We start from the raw sequence: 23,668 nt of genomic DNA, 5'->3' as shown, positions 1-23,668 counted from the left end.
CTGTAATCTGTTCATTTTTCTTATTAAATTATCTAGCCTCAACTCTTATTAAAGCTTCTAACATTTCATGCTTCAATTTTAAAAATAACTTTGTGTTTATAGTTTCTGATAATCTCTTAAACAGTTTTCGTTCAGAGATCCATTAGTGTAACTATTTTTCTCTAGAAAACTTTACAGAATGCAATGGCATTCTCTTCAAGAATAAATCGATATGATATTGATTTTTTTAAAAAAGCAAAGGGATGAAGAAAAGTATTTACTTGACAAACATAGCTGTAATTTTTCATTTGTTTCACATGTGCATTACTTAACCATACAGAATGTTATTCGGATTACATTAATCATCAATTAATTTGGTGCCATCAATCACTACTGAAAAGGCTGCTACTCTCTTTTAGGAATCATTTTTTTCTTGACCTATTCACAGATAACCTCTTAATGTAGTAGTACTTACAGTATTTTTAGTTGCTTCTTAGAAGCATGTTATTTGCACGACAGATGAGTTGAGTTATTTATAGGTGGCCACTACTTGCCTTATGACTGTCATTATAGAAATATGATTCTTGTTATTGTTTTTATGACATATTTTAGATGTGCTGTGTCCTCTTTGATAGAATTCTACTACAACCTAAACACTGCTGCTGGTATGGTGGAGTTACCTCTTCAGGTTAGCCCTTATTCACTGCTAACTATTATTCTAATGACCTTAGTACACACCCCCACCAACAATTTGTAGTTCTTATTTACATTTACTTAAAAAAATAAAAAATAAAACAAAACAAATGTCACACCTACGTGACTAATAATTACCTTTTATGAGATTATCAGAATTAGTTGGAGGAAAATCTCCTCCTACAGGACCTGGCATTAAAAAGGGATAGCCAACGATTCCATATGTTAAAACTGTAGGTATTATCACTTGTAATGATTCCCAAGTTGATGGAAGAGAAGGTAGTGATACAAAAACAGGAGCTGGAGGACGAGCAATGGCACCAGACACACCTATTACACTTACACTGCTCAAGATGGCATCAGTAAATAAACGTTTGTAATGGTCTGGGTTGGTGAGATTGCGTTCCATTTGATAATAAAATGGCATATCATAAGCTGTACCTGTAATTATAAAAGAGAAGAAAATGTCAATAAAATCATTTGTTTTCTGAAAAAGTAATTTCTTGTATAATAACAGTGTAAAAGTCAAAATAGTAATATAACATTTCTTATATTTATTTAATTTAACAAAAAAAAGAGCGACTAGGTTACATATAAATACAATGAGCTGATGGTAAATGGGTAATTCTGCTCTTGAAGAGCTACAAGACAACTTAAGCAAAAGGGATCATTGTGGAGAAACTTTTCCATTGGAGTTTGCAAAACACGTACAGACATCACTCAAAAAGGAAGGAATTCTGAGAAATTAGTGAAAGTAATAATAATATGGAAATGTTTATCAACAGGAAAAACCAGGAAAAAATAATAAACACGAAAAGAATTTGATATCAAGGGTATTGATCAGTAGCAATTAGAGAACTTACTGATTAATAAGGGATCTGACATTGGATATTCTGGAGATAAAATAAACATTAATGCAGGGGAAATGGAAGACAGTAATAGCTGAAAACAAAAATGTATAGATAAAGATCAGATTATTATCAGAAAATATACATTGAATATAAAAATACTACTTGGGGAAGAAGAATTATTAAAATTAGAAATAGTTTATAATTCCTATAATTTTTCTTAGGAGAAATAAGATAGAACAGAAATTAAAAAGAAATTTACAATGAGTGGATTGAAGTTGGAAACATTGTTAATGCATATAGATTCAGATGGTGATTAATATGTAGTTGAGTTTGTGATAATTGAAAAATGTAAGGACTATATTATTGAATTTAAGGAAATAAATAATAAAATAGAATTGTTAAGAATTAAAATAACAGAAAATAAAAAAACTTGTCCTTAAATTAAGTTTCTTGCTTCTACTGCAATCTCCAGTTAGCTATAAAGATGGAATGTAATTTTATATTATATACTGGAAAGAGTTGTTTGAATACAAAAGAGTAAAAAATTACATTGTGTTTGATGCTGTCTGTATTGGAAGAAGAAAATCATGCAAAAAAGCATACATGTCATCGGCGAATCTGGGAATCTCAAGAATGAGAGTGTTGCTAATGAACAACTAGTAAATTTTACACTTTTCATCTCAAAGTAGATAATATATTTTTTTTAGCTAAGCAGAAAAATGAGTGGTTAAACTGGAAGGTAGTATGAAACAGATTAGATTTTATTGAGGAAATTTGAGTGTTAACAAGGTTTTGTTTCGATTGCATGATCCGAATCTCTATAAAGGTTACGAATATGAAGGTGAAGCATTCAAAGTTTACTGAAGAAGAAGGTCTTTCAAAATAAAATGAAACTGCAGCTTAAGGAGAAGTAGCAAATGAGTTGTAGATAAAGAAGGTAGGAAAATTACAATAGATTAATATCAATGTTACAAAAGTGCGTTATGAAGGCAAAGACATAAGTAGGTGTAAAGAGAGTTATGTAAGAAGACTGTCTAAAAACACTATTACATTACTGTAGCAAAGAAAGGAAATGAAGAGTGTGAAAATAATCAGAAATAGTCAGAATGTTTTAAATAAACTGATTAGGAAGGAGATAATTGTTACTGCTTAAATAGAATAGAATAAAATACATTTTAGAATCTAATAGATGAAAGAAATATTTCTTTCACCATCTATTAGATGATGAAAGAAATGCTTTCTTTTTTATCATCTTTAGATGATAAGTTTTCTTAGAAATCTAAAAAGGGAAATATTACTGGAAACAGTTACATTTTATCTTTAGAAATAAACACAAATGTACTATCACAAATAGAAGGAAGGAGGATTAAAGATAACTAGCAACTTTTAAGGATTTGTGCATTAATGTACAACCAACAATGGATAGTGAAGCAGGAAATATGAGTGTAAGTGAAATAGTACCATCTCTATTAGTTTCACAAATGCATTAAGTTGCAAATGAACTGCAGGTTAAGAAGTGACAGGTGATCATAAAATTAGTAACAAAAGTACAAAGGCAGGAGGAATAGGCCTGGGAAAAGTTTTATGCTGCTTTAACAATGAAATTCTGGTCAAAGAAGAGGTATTGGCACAATGGAAGCAGGCTACTCATACTGCTTCATAAGGGCAAGAATAATAAACTAGAGAACTACAGATCTGCTCATTGGAATCTGCCCTTATTTCCTGTATGCATAAATTTGTTGGATCTGATATTTGTAATTTAAAGATGTGCAATACATATTTGTTATGCGGCAGTTATCAAATGTAGATTGTGTTGCTATGGAGAGCTTTTACATCTTCATATCTTTCTTTGAAGTTGCATTTCAGCTGAGCAACATAGAACATTATGAAATTGGAGCAGTTTGGTTTATTTATTTCTAGGATACTGTGTTTATGTTATATGTCTTTAATAAATTTGGTCCAGTATGTTGTTTAGTTTTAAATAAGTTTTATCAGCTGTCATTGACAAAAACATAGTTTTTTTTTGTTTAACCTCCGGGTCCGCAGTCAAGCAATTCTTTCTGCAGAGGATGAGATGAGTGTTTTATAGTGCGTGAAAAATGCCAAGCATGACCGAGATTCGAACCCAGGACCTCCAGGTAAAAGGCTGAGATGCTACCACTCGTGCCACAGAGGCCAGCAACAAAAACATAGCTAACAACATTAAACTTAACATAAATATCACTACATTTACTTTTTTCCAGTATGAATAAATTTCACTTAAAAATTAGGTACAAAACTTAATCCCCACTTTGGGTATCTGAACAATTACAGTAATAAATTACCAAGTAACCATTAAAATAATTAAAAAAAATATGTATTTGCTTTTTTCCCTTAAATTCGGTCAACTGTGATTTCAGAATGGAGGAAGACATCTAAAATCTACTTTTACCATTGAATTTATCAAGAAATGTCAGTTAAAAATGAAGTCATTATTTGAGTTCCCAAGCATTAAAGAAATTTAATTATAACCTTAAGGATTCAAAGAAGGCAGAAAGAGATTTTATAATATGTATTATTTTAAAGTTTCTATATGGTAAAATGAATGTCATCTGTGATTGAAATATTAAGTGATTAGATTAAAATACCTGTATAAAATTTTTGGCTGTTTCTAGACTTATAAAGCACCTGGTAATATTATATTCATAATCAGTTAAAAGTTATTCTCTGCATTTACTATTGGTTTCAGGTAATACTTACCGAGATCAAGATAGAAAGAGTCAAAATGATATTTCTTGACCAATTCTACTAACTGTGATTGTATCCATGGAGCACTTTGGTTATTTGTTACATCCAACATACCTGCACTAGCAACTGACTTGTAACTAGTTAGAGCTGGTATCCTTCTACCTTTATCTCTACCACGTTCTGTAACCTGTAATTACCCAATAATATCATAATTAATAATAATTCTGTTTTGGAAACAATTCTTTTTACATATTTTTTCTAAATACTCAAATGTGATTTTATGTTACTATTTTCACCATTTTTTTGCCAAAATTACAATATATATGGCAGTAACAATAATACATATTCTCTTATTTTTAAAGAAATTAAAATATAGTTAAATAATAAATTGATAAGTCTTTACTAAAAGACCATTGCCTTTTTTTGGATATAAAAATGTGGGGGAAAAAATATTAGGGAGATAATATATTTTAGGGATATAAAAGTGATTTCTCACATTATGTACATTCGGTCCAAAATCAACTCAATATAAGCTGCAATAGTTTATGATATAATTTTGATAAATCACTAAGTTACAGATAAACTTATCTATAATGTTGTAGTTTAGAACGCTATAAAGATGAATTTAAATATAACTTCCTAAAATCCAAATTTACTGTGTGAAAAATAAACAAAAAATACTTGCCTGGTGCTGTGACAACATTAATGTTTTACTTTCATCAAACGCATTTTGATCTTATTATTAAAGTATTAACAAAAGTTGGAATACATTAAGCAGTGTGTTTTATTTTACAGATGGGAATCTTAGCCAGTATTTTCCATTAAAGGGAGAATATATTTGGTATGTTGGGTCAGATATTGTGCCTGTAAATGGTGTAGTCAGAATAAATATATTCTTTTCATTTCAACTTCACTTACCAAGAGACTTCTTCAAGGAAATCTTCTTCAAAGATTTAATCAGGAAATACTGCCCCCCTCCATTGCATGCCTCTCTGCTTGTTTTTTTTTTACAGACTTTTGTCCCTCTAGAGCAATTAAGAAAAAGCATTAGAGGAAAAAATCATTGACTTAATTTACATAAAGAAAAATCAATAAAATAATATCTTTTTGTAAGTAGTTATGAAAGAATACTATTTTTATTTACTTTTTTTTTTTGTTAATATTATACTGTTTTGTAGATGAAATTTCTTAACCAATAAATAAGGAAGTGATACCCGAAAATTAAAAATGTATTAATTCTTTATAAAGAAAATTATTATTGGCTAAATCTTTTAATTTTTTGTTGGCTATTCTTTTTAACTTAATATTTTATCTATCTTTAACGTGATCAAAATAATGATTTACTTGCCAGCAACCCTTCTTTAACAGCAGAGGCAAAATTACTAGACTCAGTGCAAATATATGGTTGTATTGATAAAGCAATCCGGAAACCTCTTCTATGAATTACATCAATAGTTTTAGCCATTGTTGGAAAACGTTCCTCATCCACTGTAAAATCACCTACTTCTGACTGCCAGAACTCGTTCAAAAGTACATGACCTAATCAGAAGAAAAATATAATAAAAAAATATCCCAAAAATTTTATAAAATTTGTATTAATGTAAATTTACAAGTAAGTTTATGTGACAGATCTGTCAAAATAAATAACTTGCATACTGTTAGGTACCATTAGTAGGCAAGTTTTGTCATCCTTCTATATTTTGGTTTGACAGCGCATTGTTTCAAACTGTTCAGTTTTTAACGGATACCTCATACAAATAAAAATAAATATAATAATTTATTAAATTATACTTTTTAACCATGTTCTGACATATTTCAGTTTTTCTATACTATTTTATAAAAAACACTTGTTTCTTGGAATGTGTCCAAAGAATATATGAGTATCACAATTTTTGTAATTAAAATTAATTACCATGAATATTGAAAGTAAACTAAAGGATCTGTGTAGTATTTAAAACAAATAATTAATTTTTTGTTGTAAAGTTAAACTGTATTAAAATTTGTGTAATTTAAAATAGATTTTTCAGAAAATTTAAAAAGCTTTAACTTTCTGAAATGGCTAAAATTAAAATTACTCTGAAATTATAATAATTAAATGTTTTATGAATTTTAAGATGAAATGATTTTTATGATTAATTTACCCAACAGTCAGAATTCTTTTTCTATCAGAACTTAGGGTTTTGAAAACTGAGTATAAAGATTAGATGTATACAAGTGGAGCAACCAATCTTGATCCTTGTTAACACAGCAGTAACAAACGCCCTTCAAATCATTTGCTTTATTACCTGACAGCAAATAGGCCATCATAAAATGTATTGTATTAGTATTGAATAACAGAACACAAATTTTTGAAATTTATGCCTAGTACTTTGAACATTTTATAACATTACATTTTAAAATTTAATTTGAATATATATACACACATGTCCTTTCTTTTTTCCTGTTTAGCCTCCGGGAATCACCATCAAGTATTACTTCAGAGGTTCAATGAGGATGATATGTGTAAATGTAAGTGAAGTGTAGTCTTGTACAGTCTCAGGTCGACCATTTCTGAAATGTGTGGTTAACTGAAACCCAACCACCAAAAAGCACCGGAACCCAGATCTAGTATTCAAATCCGTATAAAAGTAACTGCGTTTAGTAGGATTTCAACGTTGGAACTCTCAAATTCGAAACCGGCTGATTTGCGAAGCCGCATTCATCACTAGACAACCTAGTGGGTTGTGTTGGTATGTTTAAAGCTTATTAACTTTTGATTTGTATAAACCGATTTCGATGAAATTTTGTCCAGACATGTATGTAAGGAGCAATTCGTTGGTAAAATTTTGGGGTTAATATCTCCTGGTGGGAAGGGTCAATTTTCTGAAACTATTGAAAATATAAATCCACTTTATATTAAGCTCAGTCCATGTATGCATGTATAATCTTACCATTTTAAACAAATTTTACTACAAAATTCCCCCTCCCATAAAAACTGATAAAAGTTATATTTATTTATGTCTTACTAGGCATAGTTATAGTGCAAGCGATCCAAAAAATTCGGTCTGGATCTGATTCAACTACATCAATGATTACATCATCATTCTCGCTTTACTTAAAACAATATTTTATTATCAATAATTAGTTTTTAATGCAACATAATAAAAAATAATCACATTTAGACCACGTTCGACCAATCATACCATTATTTTATGTTTGTTTAATGATCATTTACGTTTGTAAAATGCTCGTATTATATTCGTTTACGTCGTTTTTATGTTCGTTTCATATTTGGTTATGATGGTTTACGATGTTTTTACGTTTGTATCATGATCATTTATGTCGTTTCATGTTTGTATCATGTTCATTTCATATTTGTTTAATGCTCGTTTATGTTGTTTCATGTTTGTTTAACGTCCGTTTACGTTATTTTTATGTTCGTTTCTTGTTTAATAGTCGTTTATGATTATTTACTATGCTTTTAGTTTGTGTTATGATCGTTTATGTTCGTTTTTTGTTCGTTTCATGTTCGTATATATTCGTTTATGTTGTTTTCATGTTTTTTAACGTTCGTTTATGTTTGTTTCATGTTCGTTTATGATGGTCTAAGATATTTTTAAGTTTGGGTTATGATCGTTTTTTTATAGTTTTATGTACGTTTACGTTGTTTTCATGTTCGTTTCATCTACGAATTATGATCGTTTATATCATTTTCATGATCTTCCATGTTCGAATTATGATCGATTCATGTTCGTTTTATGTTTATGTTCGTCACACGTCTGTTTAATGATTGTTTACGTTGTTTTTTTTCTTTTTTGTACGCTTATGTTTATATTATAAACGTTTTCATGATATGTAACCTATACGATATTGGGTGTGACGGTATGAGCTCGTAAACTAGCCTGAATTACCAAATGTTAAATAAAATACTTTAACCTATATGTTTTAAATAATATTAACTTGTGTATTAATTTTTTTTTAAATACCATACTATCTATGTTTGTTTTTTGTTTTGTTTTGTTTGTTTTATACCATCTATCGGGAAGACGTAAGGATATCTAAAAAAATGTCCTCTTCAGGACTACACACATACAACAAAAATTTCCACACATATACACAAAACAAAAACACTCTACACCCTCTCGTACAGTAATGTACCATTATTGTTTTTTTAATAATAGTTATTTGCATTGGTGGAGAAAAGGTTTGAAGGCTTGTAATATAATCTGATATTGGATCGATCCAATGTCAAATTATGTTACAAATGGTGAGAAGACTGTTTAATACATTTATCTTTTTAAATTGGGCTTTGCACTTTGTGCACAAGCAGACGGCTACAACAGCTGATATGCTACCAACATTTGAAATATTACGTTAATATTTAAAGTCTAAAAAATAATTAGGATGACAAGACCCCGACAGAATTTTTAAGATGAAGGACTGCGACACTAGCGCTGCTTGCGATCACAATGTTTGTTTACGTTTTTTTATGTTTTTGTTTAATGATCGTTAACGTTATTTATATGTTAGTTTATGGACAATTTTTTAATTTATTGATTAACACTGTTTTATTTAGTGCAACACCGAGTAAGTCGTTCGCAATATTACGTTTCTTAGAAGAAGTGGCTGGGGTAACATGTTCAAGGTTGACCGAATGTCTATGTGTTGTGGCAGATAACGTTGTGACTGTGACGGGATATGTGTTGGCGATAAGCTAATTTCAACTGGTCTGATTGATAGAAATTTCGTAACCTTGATTCAAACGAATAAAATATAAATGTTTTATTTATTAAACATATACGCATGCACAAGCATACCTCTTACTACAACTATCAGACTGAGATGTAGGTTATATCTGTTCCAAAAAAATCCTCGTGGTCTAGCCTCACACGAGAAGCACGCTCCAAGGCTTACAAACAGTCACCACAGAAATTTATTATTTATTCGATTAGTTTAATTAAAACGCAGTTCATTTAATTCACAGTTCGTTTAGATCGTTTGAATAATATACTTGTTCTTCAATCTTTCCAGGTCATCCTCAGGGAAGGTTAGGTTAAGTTTGGGTGTGGAAGGGGTGGGGTGGGAGTGTGATGGGTTGGTGAGTGATGGTGGTGGGGAAGTGATGGGTTGGTAGGTGATATGAGGGGATGATGATGGGTTTGTGAGAGTGGGATGGTGGTGAGGGGTTGGGTGTTGTGTGTGTATGTGTGCTTTTGTATGTGTTTGTACGCGAGTTTGTGTGTGTGTGGGTCTAGCCTCGCATGGGATTCTCGCTTAATACATTAGGCAAGCACAGGGTGATTGCCTTGCCTTGCCTCGCCTCGCACAGAGTTATACACATGCCGCACCTCGCCCAGTATCGTTGATCTAAGTGTATGTGTAGGTGCGTGTTTGCATGTGTTTGTGTATGTGTGTGTTTTTGTGTGAGAGAGAGTGAGAGAGATATAGATATGTCCTTGAACTTGTCCTCAAATGCTCATTTCTACACTACCTTTTAATAATTTCTGTTACTTAAATAATTTCTGTTAATTTCTTTAACAGAATTTCTGTTTTTTATCATTTTTCCCCAGTTTTGAAAAATAAGTCTGTTATCAATAAAAATCATTTTCCAGTTAAATTTAGCTTTTATTGTTCTAAATGAAAGTCCATTTTATATAACTGTTATACGCTTTCTGTTTAGAATTAAATTTACTACAAGTTTTATTAAAAAGTTTCATCTGTTTATTGGCATGTAAATGTAAAAAAGTGCGGTTTTCAACTCCTGTTTTTTGTGTTTTTCGCCGGTTTTCTAAAAACTACAAAAAATACGGTTTTCGGACTCATTTTTTTCAATTTGTCAGATTCAATTTCATATGAAAACAACAAATTAGTTAAAATTTTTGCGTCCCAAAAATTTTTGTATGGCTTTATTTCATTGGAGAAGATGAAATCTGGGCAACTCAACTCTCGTTTCCGGACCTATGTTTATATGTACTTTTTTCTTTATTTTTGCATTTAGAATGAGCTGCCAAAGTATTTGCATAACATAGTAAATCAAGCTGTATCAGCCTATTACCTGCCTCCCTACCATTTATAAAATATCTATCCTGCATGTCAAGGTCAATAAATTTCTATAAAGACACCAGGTGTTAGCAGAATGATAGCAGGTGATTTTTATTTAAAAAAGGATGTTGCTAGGGTAGTAGGGGTTGTAAGAACAGTTGGTTACTTTATTTATTTTGACTTTATTGATGTGATGATTTGTATAGTTTCTTAGGGCAAAAACCTGACAACTGCTGATTACGTGTTCAATAGATTCATTGGTTTTGCCACACAGAACACACCAAAACAACACAGAACTGAAGCAACCATAGGATCTTTCATTTCAAGCTTCATGTAACGGAGGATGTAACGGAGGGTCGGGACGACCCTTCTCTGCACTTAAATACAAGGCCCTCAGTCTCAGGAAATAGCCCCGCATCCTCCAGGTATTGAAAGGAAGCATCATATAGTCCATCGCCCCGCCCATGAAGCGCGCAATGAATATATAATGGAACTCTTTTACTCTCAATCCATCCACCTTCTCATTAACTAATTGAGTTCTCACCAAAAGGCTGGAAATAATCCTTGTTTTTCTGTAGTGGAGTTAAATGAATATCACCTTCCTATGATGTAAGCCAACGACCCTTCTCTCTAAAGAAATCCCAGAGGTTCTTAAGCTGCTTTGCATGTAGCTGAAGGAAATCAATGATTTCTCTTTCCCCTCTGGATAAATTGAACAACTCAACTGAGCTCCTTGGTTGGTGCACGAGGAACTTTGTAATCATCATGCGTATGATATGATTTAGCTCCTTAAGATTTTTGTTCCCTTTACAATACCGAAAATTTACGTAACAAGCGGAGCTGAAAACATGTTTACTTTGCTTTATTAAGACCGCTCAACTGGGAACTAAAGAAATCTAAATTCGACTTTTGAATGCAGATGTCTGGTCGTTCTTGTATAGCATAGGCGTAACCAAGCTGGAGCAGGGTGCTGTGCTAAGTATGTTGTGCAATTAAAAAGAAAATTCGAACACAGCTGGTTGGCGGATTACGTTCCTTGGCTAGCGTATTCCAAGAAATTAAAGGATGTGTTATGCATTTACTAAGTGTTGTTTCCAACAACTAATGTGCATGTGTGGGTTTTGTGTTCTTTAATAGTGAGGCTCTTTACTCGCTCTAAAGACATGCACGAATTCGCTAAATCTCACACGTCATCTCAATGGCGCAAATCAACGGCCACAGGAGCAAAATGTTTTGCTGAAAATATACCCGTTGAGTTACAGCTGATTTTTATTCTGCAATAAGAAATAGAAGCAAACAATAAATTATTGCATCAATAATTTCGAATGTGATGATTTGTGGTACACACGACCTATCTTTGAGGGGCAAAGAAAATCATGAAAATGTTTTTAAAAACTTGCTTTAACTAAAAATTGACGTTGGTGACTACATTTTAAAAGAGCATATAGAAAAGAGCGCAAAAAAAGCTACTTACTTATCACGGATTCAAGATGAAATAATCGGCCTATGTGGTGACGTCATTAGAGACGACATTATTACTGACGTAAAGAAAGCATGTGCTTACAGTATCCTAGCAGACAAGAGTAGTGACATATCAGGAAAAGAACAACTTTCCATTGGGGCTAGAGTTTTTGACGAAGAAAAGATGATGGTGCGAGAGGAATTTCTAGGTTTTGTAGAGTCGACTGACATGCAAAATCTGTAGCATCTGCAATTAACAACTTTGTAGAATAGGTAGGCCTTAATCCAGAAAAGTGCGTCAGACAAGAATATGACGGGTGTTTCATTACGGCAGGGAAGGATGGCGGTATTAAGAAAATTGTGCGAGAAACGTACACAACAAGAGCGTTAAACTTTCACTGTGCTAGTCACAAACTGAAGTTGGTTGTAAATGACTTAAACGAAATAGCATTGATACGAAATACAGTCTCCACAATAAAAGAAATAATACATTCTTCCGAGTATTGGGCCTTCCTCAAAAATGCATATCGAATATACTAATGCTTTGTGAAACCTGATTGGTCTAAAAATATAAAAATATCGCTACATTCAAGAAACATTATGTAAAATCGTTACGGCGTTTGAAAAACTATCAACAGACTGTAACAACGCAACGAAAAAAGCTGTTTTTCAAATGCATTGCGCAGCTACAAAATCAGAATTCATTGTTAGTGTTTTATCTCCTAGCAAACTATTCGGCACTCCTGCAACCGTTGGTAAACGTTCTTCAGTTAACAACTGTGGACTTACTTCAATGTGCAAATCACATAAAAAAAAATCAGAGACATCATGAGAAAACACCGTGGAAATGCGGTTGTTGAAAGTGAAAGTGTTATAGTAAAGGCTGATATAATCCCCGAGCATCTTGAACAGATTTCAATATGCCGCAAGTCGTAAATAAGCACAAACATCATGCGAACCCACTAGCACAGACCCCTGGTGAGTTTTGGAGATCACTAATTATTCCGTACATAGATTCAATAATAATGTCATTGGAATAGCAATTTTCTGTGGTGAACGTGCCTGCATTCTCATTGCTTACGTTGCACCCTCACGTAATGCTTGATATGACGTATGAGGATTTTTTAAAAACTACAAGTTTTTGTATTTACTACAATTTGAATGATTTCCTCGGTGAAGCTAAACTTCACCGAGGTGAAGTTTTTTCTTTTTTCTTTTTCATAGTTGTACTACGAAAAAGAAAAAAATGTGTCAAATTCCGAAGTGAAGGAGATAGAACTATCTGTACTAGTTAAAGAAACCCAATTGTTCTAACCATCCATAAAACGAGCACTACTTATTTCACTTGCTCAGCCTTGCACAAAGTGCACTATCGTTAATATCCTTCAGCACCTTACGCTGAAGGATAAAGCAAAAAAGAGACAACATCCTTATGTCATCATATGTAACTGGTTATTTTTACAAATTAACCTCTCTAAATTGTTTTTATGTTTATATTTGATTCTCAACATCTTTTTTATTATGTAAGTTTTTACCCTCTGTAGGGTAAAAAGGAGAGTTCTGGAAGCTAAAAATAAATTTGAGTAAGAAATTTTTTCAAGATTTGGCCTGAAATCTCATAGACCACCGAAAATCTAAAAAAAAATCGAGTATATACCGGTATTTTAAAGTGCAACAGATATGATAAAAAATACGTAAATACGAAAATATTCAGAAAGTAAAACATTTAATTCATTCATTTAAATTACAATATTAATATTACATTAATAATTAATTACCGTAAATACTAGTTTAGTTCAGAATCAATAGGCCAGTAAAACGAAAAGAAAGTATCATGTTGAAAAGGATCATTTCAATACACTTTTTAATTTTTTTTTTGTCTTCAGTCATTTGACTGGTTTGATGCAGCTTTCCAAGATTCCCTATCTAGTGCTAGTCGTTTCATTTCAGTATACCCTCTACATCCTACATCCCTAACAATTTGTTTTACATATTCCAAACATGGCCTGCCTACACAATTTTTTCCTTCTACCTGTCCTTCCAATATTAAAGCGACTATTCCAGGATGCCTTAGTGTGGCCTATAAGTCTGTCTCTTCTTTTAACTATATTTTTTCAAATGCTTCTTTCTTCATCTATTTGCCGCAATACCTCTTCATTTGTCACTTTATCCACCCATCTGATTTTTAACATTCTCCTATAGCACCACATTTCAAAAGCTTCTAATCTTTTCTTCTCAGATACTCCGATTGTCCAAGCTTCACTTCCATATAAAGCGACACTCCAAACGTATACTTTCAAAAATCTTTTCCTGACATTTAAATTAATTTTTGATGTAAACAAATTATATTTCTGACTGAAGGCTCGTTTCGCTTGTGCTATTCGGCATTTTATGTCGCTCCTGCTTCGTCCATCTTTAGTAATTCTACTTCCCAAATAACAAAATTCTTCTACCTCCATAATCTTTTCTCCTCCTATTTTCACATTCAGTGGTCCACCTTTGTTATTTCTACTACATTTCATTACTTTTGTTTTGTACTTGTTTATTTTCATGCGATAGTTCTTGCGTAGGACTTCATCCATGCCATTCATTGTTTCTTCTAAATCCTTTTTACTTTCAGCTAGAATTACTATATCATCAGCAAATCGTAGCATCTTTATCTTTTCACCTTGTACTGTTACTCCGAATCTAAATTGTTCTTTAACATCATAAAATGTAAAGATTAAAAAGTAATGGGGATAGGGAACATCCTTGTCGGACTCACTTTCTTATTACGGCTTCTTTCTTATGTTCTTCAATTATTATTGTTGCAGTTTGGTTTCTGTAAATGTTAGCAATTGTTCTTTTATCTCTGTATTTGAACCCTAATTTTTTTAAAATGCTGAACATTTTATTCCAAACTACGTTATCGAATGCCTTTTCTAGGTCTCTAAATGCCAAGTATGTTGGTTTGTTTTTCTTTAATCTTCCTTCTACTATTAATCTGAGGCCTAAAATTGCTTCTCTTGTTCCTATACTTTTCCTGAAACCAAATTGGTCTTCTCCTAACACTTCTTCCACTCTCCTCTCAATTCTTCTGTATAGAATTCTAGTTAAGATTTTTGATGCATGACTAGGTAAACTAATTGTTCTATATTCTTCACATTTATCTGCCCCTGCTTTCTTTGGTATCATGAGTATAACACTTTTTTTGAAGTCTGACGGAACTTCCCCTTTTTCATAAATATTACACACCAGTTTGTATAATCTATCAATCGCTTCCTCACCTGCACTGCACAGTAATTCTACAGGCATTCCGTCTATTCCAGGAACCTTTCTGTCATTCAAATCTTTTAATGCTCTCTTAAATTCAGATCTCAGTATTGTTTCTCCCATTTCATCCTCTTCAACTTCCTCTATAACACCATTTTCTAATTCATTTACTGCGTATAACTCTTCAATATATACCACGACTTTACCTATCGACTTTACCTTTCGTAATATAAATCGGTGTACCATCTTTGTTTAACATATTATTAGATTTTAATTCATGTACCCCAAAATTTTCCTTAACTTTCCTGTATGCTCCGTCTATTTTACCAATGTTCATTTCTCTTTCCACTTCTCAACACTTTTCTTTAATCCATTCTTCTTTCGCTATTTTGCACTTCCTGTTTATAGTATTTCTTAATTGTCGATAGTTCCTTTTTTACTTTCTTCATCACTATCATTCTTATATTTTCTACGTTCATCCATCAGCTGCAATATATCGTCTGAAACCCAAGGTTTCCTACCAGTTCTCTTTGTTCCGCCTAAGTTCGCTTCTGCTGATTTAAGAATTTCCTTTTTAACATTCTCCCATTCTGCTTCTTCATTTTCTACCTTATCTTTTTTACTCAGACCTCTTGCGACGTCCTCCTCAAAAATCTTCTTTAAATTTCTTTAAAGCTTCTCCAAAATTCGCCGATTCATCTGACACCTTTTCTTCAGGTTTTTAAACCCCAATCTACATTTCATTATCACCAAATTGAGGTCGCTATCAATGTCTGCTCCAGGGTAAGTTTTGCATTCAACGAGTTGATTTCTAAATCTTTGCTTAACCATGATATAATATATCTGATACCTTGCAGTATCGCCTGGCTTTTTCCAAATGTATATTCTTCTATTATGATTTTTAAGTTGGGTGTTGGCAATTACCAAATTATACTTCGTGCAAAACTCTATAAGTCGGTCCCCTCTTTCATTCCTTTTGCCCAGCCCGTATTCACCCACTATATTTCCTTCCTTGCCTTTTACAATGCTTGGATTCCAATCTCCGATTATTATTAAATTTTCATCTCCTTTTACGTGTTGCTTCATCAAATTGCTTCATCAATTTCTTCGTATACACACTCTACCTCTTCATCCTCATGGGCGCTTGTGGGCATATATACGTTAACAATTGTTGTCGGTTTAGGTTTTGATTTTATCCTTATTACAATGATTCTATCGCTATGCATTTTGAAATACTCTACTCTCTTCCCTATTTTCTTGTTCATTACAAAACCTACTCCTGCCTGCCCATTATTTGAAGCTGAGTTAATTCTAGCATCACCTGACCAAAAGTTGCCTTCCTCCTCCCACCGAACCTCACTAATTCCTAATACATCTACATTTATCCTAGCCATTTCCCTTTTTAAATTTTCTAACCTACCAACCTTTTTTAAACTTGGAGAATGCTATTTTTTAATTTTCTGGTGACCCCTTCCTTAGTAGTCCCCACCTAAAGATCCAAATGGGACACTACTTTACTTCTGGAATATTTTACCAAGAAAGGTGCCTCCACCTTTGTTATATGAAAATGCAGAGCTACATTTTCTTGGAAAAAAAGCAGCTGTAGTTTTCCATTGTTTTCAGCTACGCAGTACTCAAGAGGATTGAGTGATGTTGATATGGCTGTTTAAGTTGTCCTGACCTACGCCCTTAACAACTACTGAAAGAGCTTTCACCCTTTTTCAGGAATCATTCCTTAGTCTGGCTCTCAACAGATACCTCTCCGATATGGTTGCACCTTCGGTCCAGCTACTCTGTATCACTGAGCACGCAAGTCCCCTAACCAACGGCAAGGTCTCATGATTCAAAGAGAGGTCACTTTTTAATCTGGGATTTATTTTTAATTAATCACTGTCACTGTCAATGTCTGTAGAAGTGGTACCGGTAGTCTCCACGTCGATCTGCCAAAGGTGATCGTCTTCCCTACCATCAAGTTCATTAGATATTCCGAATTTTTTAAAACTTTTTCTTGCTGGTTCCGTGGTTTTACGTTCCCAAGAATTTTTTATCCAAACACAAATCTGGTTAAAATCTGGGCGTTTGATTGTTCCTGTAGGCGTGAGAAAGAAATTTTCATCAGCCCATCAATTTACTGTACAGTTGTTTTAATTTAGATTTGAACATTTTATTAAAGCAGACATCTAGTGGTTGCAATAGAGATGTCAATCCGCCTGGAATTATTGCTTGGTCTGTCATACCCTTTTTTAAAATGTCTTTCACTTTATCAGTCGTATGCCCCCGATAACTATCCATTACTAGCATACCGGTATTTATTTTATTAATTAACTCTTCTGATCGCTTTTGCCATACACACCTGATCCAGTCTAAAATTAAGGTTTCGTCCATCCAATCTGATTCCTGTGCTCCGATAACTCCATTTACCTGTACGGTAGGAAGAGTTTTTCTTTTAAAAACAATGTACGGAGGTAATTTTGGTCCATCAGAAGTAATGAAAAGCATAACACTACACCTTTGTTTTTCATTAACACCAGTGCGAATCGACACTTTTTTCACCTTTTTTGTTTACTTTTTTGTAAAATGGCATTTCAAAATATACGGGGTTTGATCAGCGTTTCCTGTTTGAGAAGGCAAATAGCCTTTATCTTTTCTATGATTTATTATGCATTTGTGAAAATGTAATATTTTTTATTCATAAGCGTCTGGAAGTCATTGGGAAATGGTCGTCTTTCATCTTATTGAGAAATCATTTCGTGCAAAAAATCGTGTTATCCATCCACAGCTTGCTTTAAAATCAACTTTATTCAATGATTTAGCGATTTCACGAGTATATGATTGACACATTTCTGTCGTGATAGCATAACCGCATTTCCTTTTTTCCATAACAAAGTCATACAATTTTTTTTTCTGTCTGTGTATTTTGGTTTTAAGCCACGAAAATCCCGTTTATTACCAATGCCTTTCAGCAGAAGTTGTTTCTTCTTACGCCAGTCTCGTATGCAGCTTTCATCTACGTCAAATTTTCTTCCTGCCGCCCGATTTCCTATTTTTTCAGCTTCTTCTATAACGTGCAGTTTTTCATTTACTGTAAAAGATCGTAGACGCTGTCCTTTTGTACTCATTTTAATGTCGTAATTAAAATAAATCACCGTATTAAACTTTACAAGATAAACTAAACAGATAAAATGCACATAACCGTCCACATATACAAACAGTACAATGACTGTGGCGAATAGACAAGACGACGATGGGTAACTGATACTGTAACTGTAATGTCATTAGAACCGGATGCAGCCTATACAGAATACATCAGTTTTATAAAAATACCGTAACTTCGTTCCTATCGATAATATGAACAAGACGTTAATAATTAAGGATGTATTCTGTATAGACGGCATCCGGTATTGATAAACGAAAGCCTAATGTAACTATATTTATATGACTGAATTTAGGTACTTCTAAGAAAACGTTTACATTACATAAATTATACTGGCTAAAGGCTATGTTTCAAGCAAGCCCCGCACCCCTATTTTTTCTCTCCAATTCCAAGAAAAAAATTGCGGGGGGTACTCGAATAAATACGGTAATTTTGATAGGTTCAAATAACATTGCAACTATAACCATATTTAACAAAAAACGTTATCTTATTTTTGCCTCCCCCTGGAGAAAATCCTGGCAACGTCTATGCTGCATAGCCATGTTTTTTAAAGTAATATTCTACTTTCTTCATTTATATTAGAAAATAAAGGATTATCTAATCTCTTACTTATGAAAAATGTAAATATATGGTACCAGTAAATTTTTTTTGATCACATATCGTAATTATCCAGGTCAGATATCAATTGAAAATGAAAAGCTTTGTCCTTTACACTCATTGTAGCTTTGTAAACGTTCTATATATAGAGAATTTTTTAATCTTTTAAAGAAATTTGTGATGGACATTTTGATGAAGACCGCTGAGTACTGGTATAGGTTTATACTTGCAAAATGAACATGTTTTTAACTTTCAGAGCATTTCAAAATAATAGTAAGTAATAAAGTATATGAGGATGGAAAAAAGCATAATAAGCTGTTCTCATAATGTACAATATAATATAATTTTTCGATCTGTATGGTATATACAACAGGAAACTAATTTTCCTATTTTAGATTAATTTAGAAAAGGTAATTTTGCATTAAAATGTTGTTTCTATTAGTGAGACAACATCCATATCTCATCCTGTGTAACTGGTTACTCTTACAAATTAACTTCTCTGTTTTGCTTTTATTTTTATATTTGGTTTTCAACATTTTATTATTATTTTTATTAATTTGCATATTTAGTAATTTTTCTTTTCAGTAATATACATTTTTAGGCATTTAATTAAAAAACTAAGTATTAATACTTTAAATAAAAAATAACTTGCCACAGCAATTATCAATCCTGATTCATTGCCATTTATTTTCAGACCTAACAATTTCCTATAGCTCCTTTCTGTGGTCTTTGTGATTATGCTATGGAATGACACTGTTGAATTATGTACTTTGTCACAATGAATAACATTTAAAAATTTCCTAAATGTATTAAGAAAAAAAAAATGGTCCAGTGACATGATCCGTACAATATGGTAAAAAAGTGTTAATGCAAATGGCACCTTTATTTTACTTTTAAACCCCTTAACAATCTCATCAGTTGCCAGATTTGATTGTCATTTGGAGTGGTTAAATAATTTCTATTAAGTTTACTGTTAGTGAAACAAACCTTGAGGAATAGATAGATGCACCTTATCAATGACCATGTCATTATTCATTATTATGCAAAGAATGTAAACGTTTTTTCAGAATTGTATTTACTTCCAAGTCAAACTTTCACATATTTTACTTAAAGTGGTACACAGCAATATTCAGAAAACAAGGAAGAAAAACAATGAAAGAAATATTGTAACAACATACAAACCTTGCCTGAGAAACCCAAGAGCAATTACATCTTCAGTGTAGTTAATAACTGCTTGTTCAGACAATAGTGATCTAGACAATGGTGCAATCTGCCAAACAGGCTCAGTTAATAATGTGTGAACAACTTCAATGTCTGATTTTTTTAAGCCATCCCATAAACTCTTCTCTGATAATGATGAATGCAACTGTTTCATATTAGAGGAAGTACATACTGAATAATTTAAAACCGGTGGTGATTCATCAGATGAAATGTATGCAAAATCATCATATCTTGCCTGAAATATAACACAATTATGTAAAAGAAAAAATTTACAGTGAGTAAATAAAGCAAATCAATTTTTTTTAAGAAAGAAGAAAATTTAAATTAAATATGTACTAAGTGAGTGTCAAATGATCAAATAAATATAAGTTGTAATCTTTTTAGTTGGCTCTTATAACATAATAAAACAGAGGAGGAGTATACGACTTTCATTGCTGGATCTGACTATCCGTATCAAACACAATCAGACACAACTTGATTTTTTTGGGTTATCCATACTAATTCTGGGTGTAAATGTTATTGACTCTCAAATGGAAATAAAATTTTATTGTTCTTGTTTTGTTAACGGATGACATTTGTTTATAGTGTTTTTTTGTTTTTTATAGCTTTATTGCTGGTTGGCAACAAGGTTTAAAATTGCTTTTCATTAGTCTGTGTGTGTTTGTAATGCAGTGAACTATAAGAATTTTACTTCTTATCATGTAATTTAAGTATTGTTAGGTATTATCTACGTTGATTACATTTAACATTTTTAGAAGTACATTAGTTTTAATTAATTATAATTTCAGTGATAATGAGAAGCAGTTGGTTATCTCTTTGATAACAGACTATTATTATAGAGATTATTATTAGATTATAAGCTATTATATAGCTGAGCATAAGCTATTGTGCATGTAAGCTCTGTTACCAGAAAAATGGTTAAAAGAAGCCAAAATATGCAACAGCAGGCACTTGACAACAAGTAAGTCAATTGAGGCTGCAGCAACAGAGAGGAAGAGGAAGAGAAAGAAAGAAGGAAGAGAAGTTGCTCTGCAAAAAAAGTTCTAGTTGATTTAAAGATGGAGAAGGCTGGAGGGCACCTTGCCAGGGGAACTTTATAGATATGTAAAAGAGCTCATTAGTGTCAGTGGAACCTTAACCAGGCACGCTGAGAAGAGCCATATGGCCAGGGAGCTAAAAGAACTGGCCGGAGATATGGCAAGAGTGGTGAAGGCCTTGCGGGGGTTGATAGAGTCCAACCTGTTCGAGAGCAGACCTAACGCGAAGGAGGTGGCGTATCAGTTGAGGAGTGATGTTGGAGATAAGGAGCTACTAAGGTCGTTGGAGATAAGGTGCAGCTGAAGGAAGGAGTTAAAAATAAAGACTTGGATGTACTGGTGACATCCGCAGAAAATGGTTTGAGAAGACCATGGAGCTCCAGGATTCAGTTTTCCTAGAAAGAGAGAAAGACTTATCAGTCGTTTTTGACCTTGCTAAAATTAAAAGCAGAATCTCGAGTCAATTTTTTAAGGTGGCTCCAAAGAATTAGGGACCTGGGAGTGAAAAGTTAGTTGAAGAGAGTCCAACTGCTTGCATGCATTGAGAGGGGTCATAATTCTCAAGGGAGACATGGAAGACTTCAAGAGGAGGGTGTTCACCCTGATGATTGATTGGTCGATCGTGGAGGGGAACATCCTCCATTTGAGGAAAGGAGTGGCAGAAATATTTCTGTGGCAAAGTATGATGTGGTCTTCCGCGTGGAGGAGGGTGATGTATTCTGCATTACTAGATAACGTTTGGAGTACATGGGGCGGAGAACTAATAGAACGACTGGAATCTATGTTGATAAGGTGGTGAAGACCAAATCTAAGAGGGAGAGATCGGCCAGCATAGTACCTGCTGAGAAGGCCAAAACGTTAATCGTGAAGGCAACCAATGTGCAAGGAAAAAAAAACTTTGCAGATCTCCTTAGAGGTTAAGGAAGGCGTAGTTGAGGGGGGAACAAGAAATTCTCTTGACGCAAAGGTCAAGAAGAAGATATCCATATAAGAATCACGGATGAGGCGGAAGGGGCCAGAAAAACTAATGAGGAAATTGCAGGAGGGAGTTGCCGGAGTGAAGGTTGCCTGCATAAAAGAGCAAATACAGAGAATAACAAAAAATATATAAATGCTCTTACAACAAAAGAGGAGGTAGCTAGAGCCGTAGCGGAGGTAATTGAGTTGGGTGTGGAGAGGAGGCAGGCCATCAAGATGCGGCCTGCTCGTTCCAGCTTTAATTGATATCACTCTAGTAGAAGAAAAAATTATTCTATTATAATATGTTGTTAAGTACACAGGTGACTTCTCTCTGACGGTTCCTAGTGAAGAGGCAGTAAAGATAATCCGGAGAGGACGTCTCCGGATTGTGCTGGTGTCTTGCCGTGTGGACGTGGCCGTGGAGCAGGAGCGGTGCGACCGCTGCTGGGATCTGGGCCATAAGGGGGCATTGTGTAAGGGACTAGATAGGTCCAAGAAATGTTTCCTGTGCGGCAAGGATGGGCACAACAAGGCTGATTGCCGCCAAAAAGTTGTTTGAAGATGTGGTGCGGAGGGCCATTACGAACGTAGCGGACAATGTGCGACAAATTAAAGATAACATAGCTTAATGTAAATAGGAGTAGATACTCCCATGACCTCATGTGGGCTATTACAAAAGAGGTTGCGGAAGATGTTAAGATGGTTGCCGAGCCAAATTGAGCTGTGGTTTTGGAGGCTGACTGGAGCAGGGATACTGGAGATAGTGCGGCGATAATGGTGGTGAGGCCGGGACTGGCTTTTACCCGACAGGGCCGGTGTGATGGTTTTGAGTGGGTTTACGTTCGGGGAGAGGGGTGATTTTTAGTTGCTATGTCTCCGCTAACAGCGGCATGGATCGCTACCGTAAGTTTTTGGATGACTTGGTGGCGGCTGTGAAGGTACATACAGGTGCAGTAATTGTGCTTGGGGACTTTAACGCTATGAGCCCGGAGTTAGGGGGTGGGACGCAAAATGAGCGTGGGCGGCTACTGTCTAAGTTGATGATGTCGTTGAGTATGGTGTGCCTCAACGAGTTGGAGGTACCTACATTTTCAAGAGGATCAATGGAATCCATCCTCGACCTGGCGTTCGTTACGGACATGATGGCGGGTTCTAGAGGAGGAGACTCTCAGCGACCACCGATCTATTGAGGTGGTCGTTGGACAAGAAGAAATACGTCAAGAAAGACGAGCTGAACTATGGATGTTTGGGCTCTCGTTTTTTCAGCGGTTACAGACGGCGTTTATAGAGTCATTGGCGCAGGCGCGACAAGAGAACGGTGAGGAGGTTGATATCGGCGAATTCATCCAGGATGTTTGCACTTCGCCCTTGAAGAGAAGAGAGAAGCGGTTGCGTACAATGCAGATATATTGATGGTCGGACGAGATTGCCGATCTGCAGAGGATTTGCGTTCGCAAAAGACGCATCCTCACGAGATTAAGAAGACGAGAAGATCGACAGGTAAAAGAGAGAGCCATGGCAGAATGGAATGATTCTGCAAGGAGCCTCCGAAGAGCCATCAACAAAGCCTAGCGGAATAAATAGAGGAAGATCTGTAACTAGCTGGAGGAGAACCCCTGGGACATAGCATAAAAAAAAAAATTGGTAACAAAGAGACGGGGAAGATCACTTACCAGGCTTTCTGAGGTGCAACTCCGGGAAACAATGCTCACCCT

The 23,668-nt window shown here is 34.0% G+C and overlaps 1 protein-coding gene across 7 annotated transcripts in view; it reads right to left on the bottom strand.

Moving 5' to 3' along the window:
- Window positions 1-23,668, bottom strand: part of LOC142323462 (myogenesis-regulating glycosidase) — a 131,272-nt gene that overhangs the window by 11,135 nt on the left and 96,469 nt on the right. For all 7 annotated transcript variants that reach the window (XM_075363121.1, XM_075363111.1, XM_075363141.1 and 4 more), the window contains 4 exons: window positions 19,918-20,191; window positions 5,599-5,789; window positions 4,263-4,437; window positions 811-1,113 (listed from right to left, as the gene is read on the bottom strand). In XM_075363121.1, the coding sequence (XP_075219236.1) occupies window positions 811-1,113; window positions 4,263-4,437; window positions 5,599-5,789; window positions 19,918-20,191 (943 nt within the window). The remainder of the gene's footprint in view (window positions 1-810; window positions 1,114-4,262; window positions 4,438-5,598; window positions 5,790-19,917; window positions 20,192-23,668) is intronic.

Source organism: Lycorma delicatula, chromosome 1 (assembly GCF_047948215.1).
Source record: "Lycorma delicatula isolate Av1 chromosome 1, ASM4794821v1, whole genome shotgun sequence".
In the NCBI taxonomy this organism is placed as follows: Eukaryota; Metazoa; Arthropoda; class Insecta; order Hemiptera; family Fulgoridae; genus Lycorma; species Lycorma delicatula.
The sequence above is the reverse complement of the archived record's forward strand: the minus strand, read 5'-3'. Positions and strand labels throughout refer to the sequence as shown.